This window comes from Oryzias latipes, chromosome 9, assembly GCF_002234675.1.
Source record: "Oryzias latipes chromosome 9, ASM223467v1".
NCBI classification, from domain to species: domain Eukaryota; kingdom Metazoa; phylum Chordata; class Actinopteri; order Beloniformes; family Adrianichthyidae; genus Oryzias; species Oryzias latipes.
Genome location: NC_019867.2, coordinates 23,140,968 through 23,159,587, shown reverse-complemented (window position 1 = coordinate 23,159,587; position 18,620 = coordinate 23,140,968). Strand labels below are relative to the sequence as shown.

The following is an 18,620-nucleotide window of genomic DNA, read 5'->3' as shown; positions in this document are numbered from 1 at the left end:
TTTATTTTGCAATCTTTTTAGGTCTCAACTGGTAATCTAACACACAATTCATAAATCTAAACACCTTTGCAAACTTCAACAACATGAAATTAAAGAAGAAAAATAAGTAGCACAATTAAAACACAAAATTCAATGTTTTATATGATAAACTGCAACACCGTCAAAATTGAGGAGAAAAAAAAGTAAGAAAATACTACTAAATACCTGAAGAGTACTTTAGAAAACCATTTGGTCCCGACCGAGTCAGCTTAATTTGGTCCGGATCGAGTCCTGAACCTTGAGTTTGGTCTGTATTCCGACTGCCGTCCAGCTGACTTTGCTGTTCAGGACCAAAGCTTGTAAACAAAAGCACGTGACTAATGATCTCTTCAGTCATTGGCGAGAAATTTCAAGAGCAGGGCAAAGCAACTAGAGACAGAAATTATGTAAGTCCTGGGCTTTGCAATCCTTTGCAGATAGTTCACTTATTCAGACTTTATATTTCGCTGACTAATTTTTAACAACTATATCAACATCAGGTACAACACCTTTTACTCGCTTTTTTGTTTGACACGAAGACAACTAAGAAGGTACATTGATAAGAGTTTATGACAGAGATTGTCGGGAAAACAGCGAGAACCAATGTGTATCACGTTGGGATAAAGTGTGTCACATTCATCCGTCCACATTTCAATATGTTGCTGCATCCCGTTGTTGTGGTGTTACGGCCTTTTTGTGTTAGGTGGTGTTTTAATAAAATTCGGTTAAACTACAGGGTAGCTTTTAGGTGCCGCGTAACAAGTTTTTCTGTAAAAGCATATAAAACTCGTTTTCAAAAATAAACATTCTAACAAGTAAACAGTCTGACCCTTTTTTCCTCTTTGATAACATGACAATCGTTGCTTCAGACTGAAAATTTGATCCGGATTATCGGGGAAACAAACTCTGGTCCACTTTGAGCAGACCAAATGTGTCCAGTCTGAATCCTCTCTAGAGTTAAAGATCTTTTTTGGATACAATATTGTGGCCCCCATCAGTCCTGTACTATAATGACCATATTGTTTTCACAACTTTTCAGTCTTACTTTACCCGGTGAAACTGAATTTTGGGCTTAGGTAACAACCTTCCCCCTCTCAAAAATGATGACATCACATTGGGCGAATCCGTAAAAAAAAATGAATGGGGCCAAAATATCTTAAAGGGCTAAAAAAATATACCAATACCTACATGATGGGGATATCCAAAGGAATGTTTGAAATTATTATGGGATGGCTATAGGACCTACTGCTTGGTGGCCATTTTGTTGCAAAGTGTAAATTTTGGCAATATGTTAAAAGGAAACGAGAAATCCTCACATAATCCTCACACGCGACAACGTTAAGTCAACAAACGCAACCAACGTTTCATTGACCTTTGACTTTGGGAAGAGGCTGCCATCTTGAATTTTCCTGAAAAGTCGCGTTTAATATCTTCTAGAAATTTAAACTCATGGTTTTTGGATTCACACAACACACAACTCCTTCAATTTTTAACTCTCTCATAGGGATTTCAATCGATTGCCTCTTAACTCCTCAAACATCAGTGGGAAGTTTATTGGGAAAAAATGTTGACGTTAGAAGTTGTAGCTCTTGAAAGGGGGGGCGAGGTGCGTGTAGCAGCCGCTGGGCCAGTGACACCAGGTCAAAGTGGGGCAGCAAAGGTGGGGTCGGGTAGCACCTGCTGGCCATACAATGCTGCTCGCCTTTTTTTTTTTGTGTTCACTAGTACTTGTCATACATTATGGTCGCATTTTGTCATGGAAATATGCAACACTTTACCCACCAACAGTTTAGAAGACATTTTGGCCATTACTGAGCTGGTCACCTATTTCGTTCAGAAAATGAGTAAATAATTTTGATAAGAAAATGAATTAAAAGTCAGTTTAAAGATGGTAACATACAAAAATATACATGCCTTTATGTTTTAAATGCTAGTAAAAGCTAAATGTGGGGGACACCAAATCATTCCTAGATAAAATTCATATTTCCTCATGAGTGGTAAAGCAGAACATTCAAGCATCCAAATTCACAAACTTGCACAATGTTGACTCAGCTGGAAGCCAACATTGGCAATTATTTGGCTTCCAGCTGCAAAGTGTGTGGCTTCCTTAATGTGGAGCATTCTCTGCATATATGGTGAACAATTCGAGGTGCAGCACCTGGCTTCAATTCCAGTGCATACAAACAAAAAGGCCAGCATGAAAGCAACAGGCAGGGAAAGATACCACTGCGGTTTGGTAGTTTGGCACCAAAAGCACCCAAAATGTACAATTTTTCAATCTGTTTGCCCTTTTCTTTGCTGTGGGACAGTAAAACTTAAAGCTTGTAATATTATCTGTTGATTGTTTTGCCGTTTGTCTTCAAATGGCCCCAAACCTCCTGATAGTCTACAACTTTCTGCAGGACATGCAACTCTTAACATTTCAAGAGTAGCTGTGTGTCTCCAGCCTATGAATCAGGCACCAGAACACTGCAGGTTCTCACAATTAAAAAGCTGGGAAATTAGAAACACATGCTTAGTAAAAATGAAAGCGCAATTAGCGAGAACAACCACACAAGTCATTCAGAAGCCAGGAAATGCATTAGCATGAAGCATCAAACTTAAATGAAAGCCCAGTAGCTTACTTAGTTGTTCCCTGTTAATTTAAATGAGTTCTCAAAAACTGGTTGGCAAATGGCCAGGGGATCTGGGGCAGGATCATGTAACTTTTAAGTAGCAAAGAGTTTCACTGCCATGGCCTCCTCCGATCATGAAACAGCCAGAGGTGGTTGAGAGTCGCAGCAGGGATTAGTCTTAACTCGACCAGTGGCAAGCAATGAACTCATTCATCTGTGAGATATTTAATGATCTGGTACGTGCTCAAATTTATGTGCATGCCTTACCTGAGGTCACAAAATCATAGATGAGGAAAAAATCTAAATATTTTGGGAAATACCACGGCTAAGTAATTAAATGGAATTAACTTGGAGTTTACAATAAAATTACTGAAAATGTAATTTGAAGGAAGTGACAGTTGGGGCAACCAAAATGCAGATTTAACATTTATTTTTATCAAAGATACATCCTAAGGTTAGCATTTAAACATTCCACTGGAGGAGGGTTAAACATTTTTGGGTAGTTTTTTAATTTTTTGTAATTTTTTCCTCAACTTTTGACTGCATTTGAACATGTTCCTGCACCATTACCAAGACAGGATGTACTTCAGTTGTTCACTTTTTCTCCCGAAAGGTATCAAAGTATACAAAAACGTTTTCACTTCGCATTCTTTCACACATTCTTTTTTTAAATAAAGGTTCTGGACTTTAAACAGGCTACTTGAAGCCACTTTAATTTCGGTGTAGCCATGGAGAATGCATGGAAATGTGTGGCTGTAGCACTCTCCTTTGAAATGTCACTATTAACCTTGCTGCCATCATAAAAGTGTAAACAACCTTTCTTAAGGATGTATTTTTTACAGACCACAGGTTTGTACTTTTTACAGTTAACGGTCAGGGTGTGCATCCTTGTTTTTAATATGTCACCCCCTCATACACACACACACAACCCAAAATCCCTGTCACCAGTGAAAAACACCACCACAAAGATTTCCCATTCATGTAACCAGAAATACAGTAGAGGGAATAAGTATTTGACCCTTTGCTGAATTTCATTGAAGGAAATCGTGTTAAAACCCTTATTATCAAGGTCAGACGTTTCTTGTAACTGATGATCAGGTTTCTGCTCATATCAGGAGGAATTCTCTCTTTGCAAATGACTTCTAAATCATTAGGCTCTGGTGGCTCTTGTTTGTCAACTCTAAGCTCCAGCTGTCTCTGTAGATTTTCTATACGATTGAGATCTGGACAATGGCTGGGCCACTCAATGACTTTGATATAGTTCTTCTTCAGCCAAACCTTTTGTTGCCATGGTTGTGCGTTTTGTGTCATGATCTTGTTGGAAGACCCATCCACAACCCATTTAAACCACTTGGCAGAGGGGAGGAGGTTCGCACCGAGGAGTTGATGGCACATGGCTCCGTCCATCCACCCATTCACTCATTGAAGTAGCACTATGCAGAAAAACACCCCAAAGCATAACGTTTCCACATCCACGCTTGACAGTGAGGATAATGTTCTTGTGGTCATAGGCAGCATTTCCCCCTTCTTCATCAGATGAGTTGATGCCAAATAGCTAAATTTTTGTCTCATCTGACCACAGGACCTTGTCCCAGTTACTCTCCAAATCATTAAGGTGTTCATTGGCAAACTTTGGGCAGGCACTGCAACATGTTAAACTATTGCGGCGTAAAGTATTACCAAGGGTTTACTTGATGACTGTGGTCCCAACTGTTTGGAGATCATCGTCTAACTCATGCCGTGTTGTTTTAGGCCATTTTCTCACTGTTTTTATGATCATGGAAACCCCATCAGGTGAGATCTTGTTTGGAGCTACAGACCTACAGGGAGATTGATGGTCACGTTCTTGTATTTTGGCACAACTGCACCAACAGTTGTCACCTTAACCTCCAACTTCTTGCTGATGGTTTTGTAGTCCTTTGCGTCTGGAGTCTGACAAAGGCCGCATTTACACTGCATGGTTCAAGTGACCCAATTCCGATTTTTTTTTCCTCTCCTGTGGCACAGATCGGATATGACCGGTGAACGTGTAGCAGGACAAAAGCGCATGGATTCCGATTTTCTCACATCAGATACAGGCCTCATTCATATGTGGAAATAAATCGGAATCGAATCAGATACGTGCATTTGCGTGTGCCATGTAAGCAGACAAATCAGATATTCCCTAGTAAATGCGAGTCGTACGTCAGTGACGTCAACTCAGGACACCACCAACTGAGCTCACATGACTTATTAGGGTGCTTTTGTGCGCTGATTTTGCTGTCAGCGTGTTATCTTTCAGCCTCAGATATCAGACCGTAGTCGGAAACCGCTGTTATTTCCGGTCCGGTCCCAGTCCGGACCCAAACGGTAACTAATCAAGCTGGACACCGTTGCTCTGGAACAGGCTAGAAGCTGTTTATATCTTTGCTTGTGTTGTTGCGGAGTGGGGGCGTGTATGTGATGGGCACCGCGTGTACGTGTGTGTGTGTGTAAGGAGAGGAGAGGGGGTGTGAGCGCGGAGCAGGACAGTGTCAGAGAACCGTAATAAAAAGAAGGTGTCTCCCCCAAAATAACTGTTTTGGAGGCTTTCTTAACCCACTCTGGAGGCTGAGGGTTCAGAACGGGAAAGTGAACCCCGAAGGAGGAGAATCCGCCTTCGGCCCTGGAGGAAGTCTCCTGTGCGTTTCTGACCACGGTCGGAAAAAGAGAAGTCATCGCGCAGGAAAGGTTAAACACTTGGATCAAACTGTTGGTACAGCACGTCTGCAAACACTTCCTCGTTCAAAATTCAAAGAGAGACGAGCAGCCTCCCCTCTGGAGCGCCCAAGGCAACGCCTCCTTCGTCGCTGAGTTGCCTCCATGACAACCGCAGACACAAAAGTCCGAAGGAGGTCCGCGGAAGGCGGAAATGCTGCTACGTAGTCCTCAGAACGTCTACGTTTGATAGTTTCAGCATTGTATAGTGTAAATGCAAAAATCGGATACGGGTCACTTTTGAAAGATGATGTAAGCGGGTCGTCAAAAAAATCGGATATAGTCAGAAAATCGGAAATGGGCATCAAGACCTGCAGTGTAAATGCAGCCTAATTGACAGATTCTGTGGACAGGTGTCTTTTATACAGGTGGTTAGTTCAAACAGGTGTCTTTAATTCAGGTTGATTAGGAAAGTCTATCAGAACTCTGTGAAGGAGAACTCTTTAAGGGATCAAACACTTTTCTCTCAATATTATTAAAAGGAATTTATCTAAATTCAAATTGGACTTCTTGATTTTCTTTGTGATTTTCTGTATCTCACTGTTTAACGGAACCTACCATTAGGATGACAGACTGTTAATTTCTTTTTAAATAATAAAAAAAAAACATCATTAGCAAGGTATCAAATACTTATTTCCTTCACTATATATGTTTTAATGCAAGATGAGGGCTTTCAAAACAAAGTCTTGACATTTCTAGAGGAATTAGTCTTTCATCAGTTACGGGTCAGGATGAAGTGCCATAAAGGTGAAAGTTAATTCTTTAATTATTATATATTTCTCATTTTATCCTTTGCTAGTCTGTCTCTAAATGAATTTATTTATTGCAAAAAATAAAGATCTGCCCCCCATTTTTTCTTTTCTACTGGTTAATTCTGCTTTTGCATTTACTTTTCTTTACCCCACACATAATTTTGTCAATATATATGTGTTTTTGTCCCTGTAGTACTGTTAATTGCTGTAAATCTAATCAATAATTCTTCCAGGGTAACTACAGCGAAGATTTCCCAACAGCAAAGCCTTGCATTGACATAAGTGCACTGAGAACTAACTGGGTAGAATTTGTGTGAATCTTAAGATTGCAGCGTGTGTCGCTTCATCCTCCTGCACAGCAGAACAATTGTGGAAATAGCCACAGCTATGTGAGAGCTATTATACTAATGATGGAGGTGATTACAGTGTCAAAAAAAGCTCCCATTTTGTACTGCTATGGGAAAGTGTACATTTGACATTTCTGGTGAGACTGCAAACACCAGAGGTTTTCTGTTTTGAACGATCAGTGCAGCAAGTTTGGACAAACTTTCAGACAAACTTTTTTTTCCTCACATCTGGTTGTAATTAGGAGCTTGAATTGATTTTATGTTTGCATGTTTTCCAGACCCAAATTGTGTCCAAAACGAGCCAGTTCCTGCACATCCAGCAATTCTGAGGTACAGAAAGCACCATGATTGTATGAAAAGAGACACAATATTGTTGTAATATTCTGTTGGATCGTTTTTTTTATTTAAAAATGTAACTTTCAAACCCGCCAATACTGAAATGTAGGCGTGCAGTCAGACTCATAAGGTGAGTATTGGCATACATTCCATTTATGTTTATTTGATACTTTGTCCAGAGGTAGCAGAATGGTCAGCCTCTGATGAGAAGTTTGCAGGTTCAGTTCCTGCCTTGTCCATGTGTCAAAGTGTCCTTGGGCAAGATACTGAACCCCACATTGCTCCTGGTGGTTATAGGTTGGCGCCAGTGTTTGGCATCAGTGTGTAAATGTGTGTGTGAATGGGATTGTGACTGTAAAGTGCTTTGGGCCTTCAAAGGATGTAGTAAAGCACTATATAAGCCTACGCCATTAAACATTTATCATTTTATTTTACTTGTTCATTAAAAAATAAAGTAAGCAGATATTACATTTAGGTACAGCTACTTATGCTTGTAGTGGTTATTATTTCACAAAAGCTTTCCTCTTTTTTTTTTTGGATCAGTGTTAGTTTTTGAGCTGAAGGTAAGTCAGGTGGGAAAAAATCAATTTTCAGGTTATGAGTCAAAAATGTATTACAATTGGAAAAACTTTGATTTGTTCCTGGTCTTTAAATGAACAATAACTCACGACACTTAACCCTGTTATTGTATTTTAGCAAAAACATTCACAGAAGTGCAGAAGCCTCTTGTGAAAAACTACCGATGCCTGTGCTTTTTTGTGGAAATCTTTTACATTTTATTTTTTATACTGCACTTTGGTGTATTTGGAAAGAAGGGGCTTTAGAAAGAGAGATTGGATGGGAATTAGCAAGGTAAGTGCTGCAGGTAGCAGTAATGACTTGGTCTCAACTGCCCCTGTGGGCTGTCTGCAGGCGAAAAATGGGCAAACCTTTACAAGGTACGCTTAGTTTTCATCATTGAAGTTGATCATAAATACGTTTTTTTTTAAAGAAATTATAACTTTTTAACCCACTTCCGGTTAAAATGGGACAATTTTTCCTAATGATTAAGTGAATAGTTGATTCAGTCTATGCAGATTGGTCAAACACTTTCAGAAAAAAACTGGCTTAATAAACTCTGCCCACTTCGTTTTTTTCTCCTCTGCATGCAGTTTTTTTTTTTTTTTCGTTTAGCCTGTCTGCCTGCTTTATTGCTTTATTTGATTGTCTGACATTCCTCTGAAAACAGGGATTTGTCTGGGATCACCTGGATCACCCAAAGTTTCTCCTAATATTCTTTGCCCCTGAGACCCACTCTGTTCCGTTTGGTAGCCCTGCCCCTCCACAACCCGCTGAGCGTCAACACTTAGGGTTCACATCAGGTCACAGCATTGAAACAAAGGCTATTTATGACCGTTTTTAAAGCTTCCTTATCCCCATCAGCTGTGTTTTAGTAGCAATTATGGTTTGCATCACAGTCCTTTCATCTTTTTAACCCTAAATCTAAAAGATTGCATTCATGCTTTTTTTTTCCCATGACATGTACATTCAGATTAATCTGATATGTTAAACTCTAAATTTTAAAAAAATATTGCACTAAAGTCAACAGATTTAGTGCCTTTTCACTTCAACCTGAGAATTAGTTGCTAATACCTTTTATAGAGAAAAAGAAGAAAAACAAACATTTCACATCCTGGCAATCAACATTTTCAAACGTTACAGTATTTTCTGCAGAAAATGTTGGAACCAGGTTTTATTTGTTGTTTGTGTTGTGGTAGTAGATCCAACCCAGGGATGTCTGTAGCAAAGTTTGCTGTGAAACCAAGTTTGGATGGAACAGCATTTTAAATTCAGTGTCTCCTGCAAATATTTGGAGGCCAAAACTATATATAAGCCAACTACTGCATAATGAAAATTAACTACTGTACCTACAATTATTGTTATCGCATGCAAGCTTCGTGTGTGATTTTTATCATGTGGCATTGTAGCCTGAGTTTATTTCCTGTCTGCTTGTAAAGTTATCACATTTTCTGCACACTTGTGACAAACAGATACTGATGGTTTTTTTAAGGGACAATTTACAGTTAAATTTGTGTCGAGGCACTACTGAAAATCCATTAAACACGTCATCAAACTAAGCCAGATTATCTTAACTGTTTGTTTTTTATTATTGTACATATTGGTAACCAATGGATTCAAGAATTTCCTTGCATTAAGAAATAATGATGAGGCCCCCAGCTATTAAAGTCTGTAGCAGCAAAAATATAGACATGGCTCAGGGTCACCCAGGCTGACCTGAACCACGAGTTTTATTAAAAAAGAAAGTTTAGCCTCAGAGGAGCCTGCAAGCTGACAACCTGCACACCCGCAGAGCCAGAATAAAGAGTTTGGAAAATATGGAAGCATAAAGTCTTTGAGTGATGAGGTTTCCACAGTGATGTTTTCTATTATTACTGTCTGCACATAATATTTAGTAGAGCCAGGATTTTTTCGCAATCCTTTTAAATCACTTATTTAGGCTATTTATCTTTCAACCAATTCTTATTTTTGAGTCTTCTTCGTCAGTCTAATTTAATCAGTTTTATTAATACTTCAGTCCTTGAATCTGTCACAGAGGATTAAATTATGAAACACAAAATAATTGGACAGGAGACGAGTCACTGTGTGGGTGCGAAACCATGTGTGTTGATTTGTGTGAATGAATGTTGGCTAATGTTAGTGGATTTCCCTCCACTAACCAACCAACAGCCAAAACCAGAGTAATGATGTTGACCTCAAACTCTTAGCACCAACTACTGCCTGGGATCAGTTCTGAAGTTGCTGCTCCATGTCCTGCAACAAACACCACCCCTACACTCCCTAGGAGCTGAACACCAATATCGGGGGGGGTCTGTTTGATGGTACAACTGGAAAATAGCAGCATTGAGGATGAGGCGCAGGGCCACCTAAATGGTGGCTTTTAATTCCAAGACCTGCAACGCCAACTGACGAAGTGCACCATCCCAACTTGGACGGCTGAAAGAGAAGATGGGAGCTCGAACCGGCAGGAAGACGACATTCTTCTGCCTCACATAGGCCCATTAGCCACTTAGGGTCACCACAAGAGGTCCTGAAGGACCCTACTTCGTAGAGAAGGGAAGGAGTTTTTATCATAAGTTGCTTTACAAATCTTTGAAAATAAATATGTAGCAGCAAAGTCCATCCATCAATCTATTTCCAAACCTGCTTAATCCCTTTTGAGGTCACAGGAAAGCTGGAGCCTATCCCATGCCTGGTCAGGTAAAGGTTGGGTACACTCTGGTTTTGTTATCTGAACTTTATGTTATCTGAAGCTTTTATCACAGTTGCTGTCAATCTTTTCTTCCATCATGTCATCAAACTGTTCTTGTTTTCAACAAAATTCAGATTCTTTTACAGCAAGTTTACAACAACCAAAGCAGCTGCAAGTTCTGCCCAGTCTAATAAAAACCTTTGTACTCAGCAGAAGTTAACCATGACACAGCAGATATTAGGGTCATTGAAATATACTCGATAATCCTTATTTTTTGCTTCAAGCATTTATTTTAGCTGAAGATTGATTGATTTTTGAACATGCAGCAATAGATATGACTTAATGCACACTTGCTTTTGTAAAACGGATCTTTTTTTTAGGTGTCTGAAGGAGTTCGAAACACAGCTGGGGAGGTCAGCGAACTGCACCTAATGGCTGAGAATCAGGTCGACCCAGAGATGGTTGTAGAAGCGGACACAAACAATGACAGCCCCCCACACACAGGTTAGGGGCGTTTGTGATCATTCCCACACTTTCCCTAAATGGATGTTCCTTATGGTTTAAGCAACAACCATAAGTTGTGGGGAAAAGCAATTAGGCACTGCAAACCAAGGAGCCAATGTAAGTGTATTACTGTGGACGCCACCAGTTTAACTCCAGTGATTTCAAGAATGATAGTTTTTATTGTCAAGAATGTAAATCTTGTACCAGTTCATTCCCAGGCAAAGCAGTGATTCGCTAAAGTTCAGCCGCTCATTTTAGAGTGAAGACTTGAGGTTTGTGGAGAGTCAAACTGCACAGAATGACTTATAGTCAGACGACCATAAACAAACTTTTTTTTTAATCTTGCAGTGTAGCATTTCTTTATGTATCAATTTTCAAACTATCTTAATTAATAGTCTATAATTATGACGCTTACCATATTTTTTGGGGTATAAGTCGTGTTTCTTTTATTGGCAAAGTTTGGCCAGGGATGCGATTATACTTAAAAGCGACTGATATTCACATCAGACATGTGAAGCATGTTCTTGAACATGTTAATGAACATTCTTGAACATTCAGTGTGAACGTTCTTATTCACACTGTACAAGCAGAGAGGGGCTTCTTTTTCTTTTTCTACTGTTAACTGATGTAGAGAGGCTTGGTGCGAAATATCGAAGCGGTGCAAATCTCGTGAATCCAGCTCCACAAAAAGCAGTTATGGATTTCTCCTTCATGATCAATTTTCAAACGGTTGGCACTTGAGTAAGTAGAAAGACGTGATTCATTCATCACCACCAAAGTCCCTGACTGCTCAAAGTTCAACCTGGTTGTATTTTCAATGCACATTCAAGAGTCGCTCGTTTTGGACATAGAGCCTGAAAACCATCGTAGAAACTTGCATAGCAACACATGAATGTAATAGTTCTGAATGCAGAAGCCTGAGACCTGCATTTCCATGCATCTACGCTAATTTACTAGATTCCTCCTATGTTTCATGAAGCTAAATAAGCATCTTGTGTTACAGTAGTGCAGCGTGCAGATTATAATGGTAGTCTATTATTATCGATTCCATTATTATGATATGCCTTTTAAGATAAATGTCTGTTAATGTTTCTGTACTTTGCTAAATAAATTTCTCCCAAAAGTGCAACTTATACTCCAGTGAGACTTATATCCGATTTTTTTCCTTCTTTATTATGCAGATTATGCCTGCTGTGACTTATTGTACCAAAAAAAAGGGTATTTTGTAGAAAATGACGTCAATTGAAGAGACTTTGCAGTAAGCTGCAAGCCTTACTGCAAGGAAGGGAAAGTTGATTTAGAGTCTGCAGTAACTTTATGTTGGAGCAGTCCAGAGACGTTTCTCTCAGTGGGACTTAGCAACCGTAGAGACTTGTGGGTTGTGGCATTGAACCCACTAACAGCCTGGGAGAAGTTGAAACAACAGGGGTGTACAGTTGTCATGAGATCCAGTCAGTTTACACCAAAACCCACAGTTTTGGAACCATTCCAGTTGCTTTGCAGCACTCATGAATTATATGTTATCTTTTTTGCTGTGTCAATCTGAGTAGATCTTCACCTGCATCTTTTTAGATCTATCTGATGTCTGTCAAAGAAAAGAGACTGCAACTGAATGGTTGTTGTTTCAGCAGTCATTGCAGATGGAGATGATGCTCATAACACCGAGGTGGACCTTTCCTGCTGCGGTCTGACGGAACTCGACCTCGGCGCGGACGAGGTCTTCATCGTGTCGTCAAACACCACCCCAGGTGGATTGCCCTTCTCCCCACTCACAGTAAGAACCAGTTTGTCATTGGAGTTTGGTTCGTCCAAACATTTGGAGGACTATTTGGGACGCCAAAACAGATGTTGAGATTGGTTCTCAGCCATTGAGTGTATTAGAGAATTGGACTGAGAGACTCCTTCCTCATTGTGTTCCAAGAAGCCAAAATCCCATTGCTCAGTCATGGTATTTGTCACAATAACTACTCTTGCTCTACTACCTTTTTTTAATATGTTATTGATAATCCTAATTTTTTTCTTTATATTTTTTCTGTAGAGCAAGTTATTCAAGTTATAAACTGGCCACGTTGAACATTCAAAGCATTTGATTGACATATTTTGTGGTAGGGGTGTGTCTTTCCAACAACCTCACTCCTGATAGGTGAGAGTAGTTGCCATTGAAATGTTGACTCAGACCGTCTCGGAGCAATCCAACATGGCGACATCTGTATTGTGAAAAACTGCCGACTGAATTGATTTAATTTAGTTGAAACCAGAGGTAAGCCATTTTTGAGGTCATACATACTCAGTCTGGTTCTCTTATTCAGTCAGGTTTTTTTTAATATATATATATATATATATATATATATATATATATATATATATATATATAGATGAAGCTTTTTTGTTATGTAAAAAATACATTGCCTGTATAATCTGAAGGTTGTGTTTACAAGAAAATACTTCACTTTATGGCAATTATCTCGGAAGCAATGAATAATCAGATCTATTATTCTGGCATATGCAAGATACATTCAAAGTATGAAAACAATGATGACATAAATGGGAATTGGGGATAATTAAAAGATGAGAGGAGCTTAAAAAAATCAGGTCTTTTTATTTGTTTTTTTACATTTTTTTTCCCTGCTCCCTTTTGTATGCTGGTGGAAAAAGAGTTGGCATAAAACAACTCTGGCAGCTTTTTGAAGGATTGGCAAGCTTTTCTGCAACTCTGCAGCTCAGGCTAATGGAGTATTATCACTAGAGCCAGATTCCCAGCTCAGTGTGTGTGTTGCTGTGTGTCATGCACCTTTTGGCACGCAGTGTGTGGTCTTGCCTATGTGTGTCCCCAATTCACATGTTTGGGAAATGTTGCACGGGCCATGGGCTGCAGGGGTCGTTGAAAACACTCGGTTAGTGGGAATGCCGGCACCAGGCGACCGTCTCAGCCGTTCATGCGGGACTCGCATGTAGACCTTTTTTTTGAGAACCCTTCCCGCTATTTCGAGGCAGTGGATTCCCGTCTTTCAAGTCACTGTTTTCCGACCTTTGCCCTTTAAACCTAGGACGGCAGTCTCCACTTTAATGCAATCACTGATTTTTAAGCTCATGTGTCAAACCTTAACTTTTCCATTGTGCCTACTGAGCTTTGCTAAGCAGACATGTAAATATTAAAGCCCTTACTAATTCAAGTCTAGACAAAGTTAGCGGCTGCCACTCTGAGGTGAGGATTATCTTCCTCTGATGAGTGCACCCCCCTTTCCAATCCCAGATTAATAGTAATGGACTAATCAGAAATGATAGTGACCTTTGCACTTCTAATCTGTCAATCTGCTTTGGCATCTCCAGCTAGCTGGAGCAGAACTACGTTAATACTCGTGTACGTACACAAACCCAACAATGTGACGAAAATCATTGCTGCTCTCCGGAAGGCTTACTAATAAATGATAATGAGATCTGTCCAGGAGCCACACACACTTAGCTGGCTGCTTGTGCGACCGAGCGCGCCAAGCTAATCAGCACACTTCCTTCCTGTTAATCCTTCAGCGTATTGCTGCACACACCAGATTCTGCACAAAAGCCCTCAGTCAAAAGTGGAAAATGTAGCAGGTGGAACCAACAAAATTGACAGTTTTGATTTCTGCTGCCATTAAAACTTTTGCACTGACTGAAAATTCATCTTTGGTTGTGTCCAAATTCCGTCACTACTCACTACACCACTATGTACTGCGTTTGACATTTTATTGTGCAAAATCGAGTCCCCTAGAAACTTTCCAGAAGTCTCTGCAAAAAAAGTGTGCAACAATGCTGACTAGATTGGTGAATATAGACCGCAATGCATAGTGTTTAAACAATTTTTCATTTGAAAAATTATTCATCTTCGCCTCTCCAGCATTTTTGCACATGTCCCAATGAAAACGATCTGCTTCTTTCAATCATTTATGATGTTTGCACCATTTATGTACATTGTAATTTTGAGGGTTAGAGGATAACAAAACGTACGGGACGGTCAAAAGACTGTTGCTCTTAGGTGCAGGGTGTCTCCACGATTACTTGATGCTTTAAAACATCCAATCACACCGCACAAACAAACGACACGCCTTCTGCTTGATATATAACTTATGCTAGACAATGTTAAGTACATACAGTCAGGACCATAAATATTTGGACAGAGACACATTCTTTCTAAATTTGTTTCTGTACATTACCACAGTGAATTTTAAATAAAACAACTCAGATGCCATTGAAATGCAGACTTTCAGGTTTTATTTCATGGGTTGAACAAAAAGATTGCATAAAAATGTGAAAAACTAAAGCATTTTTTAAACACAATCCATTCATTTCATGGGCTCGTAAGTAATTGGACAATTGACTTCCATGCTATTTCATGGGCAGGTGTGGACAATTCCCTTGTTATGTCATTATGAGTGAAGCAGATAAAAGGCCTGGAGTTGATTGGAGGACTCGTGCTTGCATTTTGAAGATTTTGCTGTGAACAGACAACATGCGGTGAAAGCATGCCAGAAACTGCTGCAGTATTAGGAGTGGCAAAATCAACAGTGTGGTACATCCTGAGAAAGAAAGAAAGCAGTGGTGAACTCAGCAACGTAAAAAGACCTGGACGTCCACAGAAGACAACAGTGGTGGATGATTGCAGAATCTTTTCCATGGTGAAGAGGAACCTGTTCACAACAGCCAACCAAGTGTACAACACTCTCCAGGAGGTAGGCGTATCAATATCCAAGTCTGCCATGAAAAGAAGACTGCATGAAAGTAAATGGTAAATGGCGTATACTTATATAGCACTTTCTACCCTCTTTCGAAGGCCCAAAGCACTTTACAGCCACAGTACCATTCACCCAGTAACACACATTCACACACACACTCACACACTGATGGCGACTCCACTGCCGAACACTGGCGCCAACCTCCCACCAGAGGCAAGGTGGGGTTCAGTGTCTTGCCCAAGGACACTTCGACACATGGGCGTGCAAGGCGGGAATCAAACCTGCAATCTTACGATCATGGGTCGACCGCCCTACTGCTGCACCACGGCCGCCCAAAGTAGATACAGAGGGTACACTGCAAGATGCAAGCCACTCATAAACCTCAAGAATAGGAAGGCTAGATTGGACTTTGCTAAAAAAAAGCATCTAAAATAGCCAGCAGGGTTCTGGAAAAACATTCTTTGGAAAAATGAAACCAAAATCAACCTCTACCAGAATGATGGCAAGAGGGTAAATAAAGGTTGAATAAAAATAAAAAAAAGTATGGAGAAGGCGTGGAGAAGCTCATGATCCAAAGCACACTACATCATCAGTAAAACACTGTGGAGGCAGTGTGATGGTCTGGGCGTGCAAGGCTGCTAGTGGCACTGGGACACTAGTGTTTATTGATGACGTGACACAGGCCAGATGCAGCCCAATGAATTCTGAGGTGTTCAGAGACATACTGTCTGCACAGATCCAGGTGAATGCAGACAAACTGATTGGGCGGCGTTTCATACTACAGATGGACAACGACCAAAAAGGTACAGCCAAAGCAACTCAGGAGTTTATTAAAGCAAAGAAGTGGAATATTCTTGAATGGCATAATCAGTCACCTGATCTTAACCCAGTTGAGCAGCATTTCACTTGTTGAAGACTAAACTTCAGACAGAAAGGCCCACAAACAAACAGCAACTGAAAGCTGCTGCAGTAAAGGCCTGGCAGAGCATTCAGAAGGCAGAAGAAAACCCAGCATCTGGTGATGTCCGTGAGTTCAAGACTTCAGGCTGTCATTGCCAACAAAGGGTTTTCAACCAAATATTACTAATGACCATTTTATTTTCAGTTATTTCATTTGTCCAATTACTTACAAGCCCATGTCAGAATTTTGTTACTGAATAATTCCTCACTAGAATGCCTTTAGGTTTATAGGGAATTCCGACACAGCCCTGGTTTGGGGCCAAATTCCTTCACTACTTAGCTCACTATAAAGAGCATTCACTAGTCTCTGCAAAAAAGGATTATGCATCAATGCTCTCTAAATTGGTGAACTTAGTGCAAATGCATGGCGTTTGAACGATTTGTCATTAGCAAAAAATGTATATATTTTTTTAAATTATCCAAATTTTGATCATCAGAACAAATAAAATGTTCAGATTAATTGGGTTTTTATTTCAGGAAATCTGTGACATCATTTTATTTTTTAAAAAGTAGTGAGCATGTGTCCTAACCCCTAAAATCATTTAGGGGTTAGGGATTAGTTTGGGAATTTGGTTATAGCCCTCAAATCCCTCAAACAGAATCGCGTGTTGATCCATGCTGCACACAGATTGGGAATATTGAGGTTTTTTTTATTTTTATTTTTTCAGCAACCGGAACGATTTCTGCGACATAGTGACACTGGCCCCGGTCCAGCAGGTGACTGGCCCTCAGCAGACTCAAACAGCTCTCCTATCGGTGGCAGATCGTTCAAGGAGAGCAGCGGTAGCTGCTCCAGACCGAGAGCGTGGAGCGTGCGCACCTTCCAGGACTTCCTCCCCCCTCTGCCGCAGCTGCACAGGAAGTGGTGCAGCTGGAACTCTACCAGTCCCTTCACCAAGCTGGTGGACAGCGTGAGCGCTCAAACATTTGTCTGGGTTTTATCCACAAACCTGTCCTGCTGCTCATTGGCTTTCTCATTTTAGGCTCCACCCAGTTTGGGATCTGATTGCAGAGGGGTCGACAGCCGGAAGGTTTTCTCTGACGTCCACCTGGAGGCCAATGCAGATTCTAGCAACATCTCTGACTCATCCATCAGCAATGCCTCCTACCCGCTCACGCAGCCGGCGCAAAGGCAGCGGCGTCTCAACTCCACCAGCAACCTGCTCCGCTCTCGCTTCACAGGACCTTGTTTTGGCCTCCTTACAGATAACAAAAGACCCACCGAAGGGGTTCCTCCCAGCTCCCCATCAGAGCCCACCCAGGGCTTCTCCTCCTCCACCCAATGTCAGACTGAAAGTGGCCAAACTGGAAAGAGGCGTGATTTCCCAAGCGAGGGTGATCACATCAGTGTGCCCGTCTTTGCCATCTCAGAAGAGGAGGACCGGCAGCCTCTGGTCTCAGCTGAACTCCTGGACCAGACGTCTGGCTCTGCAGCGCAGAACGGACTGGTTCCGGGGACATTTGATGGTAAGAAAGCTCCAGTGGGGAGCCTGAGCCCAAAAAGGGCCAGACCAGAGTGGAGGCCATGGGGGAGTCAGGTGTCCGGGGGGGTGTGTCCTTTCCCTGCGAGTGGATTTACAGAATCAAACGACAGCAAGCCTTTCATCAGTCTGTCCACGGGGCTGCTCACGGTCACCAACCAGATGTGACCACCACTTTTTCACCACCGGACTCTGTTAGTGCCACTGTGAAAAATAACCTCCTGCTCATCCCAGATATAACCTACTCCATAGCTTCCTGTTGGCAGATTATATAAATATACGTCAAATCATGTCATATGCTGCTTTCAATATCAAGGCACTGACTGCTGTTGTATTTTCTTTAAAGAAAAAAAAGACTTTTGCGTTATATTTTTTTTTTCATGCAAGCTCTTCAAAACTGCAATGTTTGTAGCACCTTTTTAACCCCATGTATAAAATAGTTTTATGATAACAACTTAATAAAAAGATTTTATCAGTTACCCAAAAGTATTATACATAGAATAGAGCCTCAATTTCCTACTCTAGAGTCTGCTCATGGATTATTAAAGGGAAAGCTACAAAAGAGTCTAAAAAGTACTAATATACACTATTATTGTAGTTCAAATAAAAATAATGGCATTTAAGGTGTTTGTAAATGTTTGTGAAGCTTTAATAAAAAGTTGTTAACAATTTGTGTCTTTTTGATGAAAACTAATCTTAACCCTTGTGCTATCTTACATGACCCCACCCTACATTGACGTGTTCTCCCTACCACGACAAAGGTAGGTTAGCATAAGGGTTAAATTCTCATTATTCCTTGTGCTATCATACGCACTTTAACATTGTCATGGTAGGGAGAACATGTCAATGTAAGGGTGGGGTCATCTAAGATAGCACAAGGGTCAACACTAAATTACCCATTTGGTTCAGTCT

At 40.6% G+C, this 18,620-nt stretch overlaps 1 protein-coding gene across 2 annotated transcripts in view; it reads left to right on the top strand.

Annotated features, from left to right (window-relative positions):
• Positions 1 to 18,377, top strand: part of LOC101162848 — a 38,268-nt gene extending 19,891 nt beyond the window's left edge. Inside the window, exons 3-7 of one of the 2 annotated variants that reach the window (XM_011479512.3) lie at positions 6,747 to 6,798; positions 10,435 to 10,558; positions 12,190 to 12,332; positions 16,896 to 17,138; positions 17,211 to 18,377. In XM_011479512.3, coding sequence (XP_011477814.1) covers positions 6,747 to 6,798; positions 10,435 to 10,558; positions 12,190 to 12,332; positions 16,896 to 17,138; positions 17,211 to 17,876 — 1,228 coding nt within the window. In that variant the 3' untranslated portion in view covers positions 17,877 to 18,377. Of the gene's footprint in view, positions 1 to 6,746; positions 6,799 to 10,434; positions 10,559 to 12,186; positions 12,333 to 16,895; positions 17,139 to 17,210 lie in introns of both variants that reach the window. The other variant, XM_004072854.4, reaches the window with a different exon arrangement.
• The last annotated feature ends 243 nt before the right edge of the window (positions 18,378 to 18,620 follow it).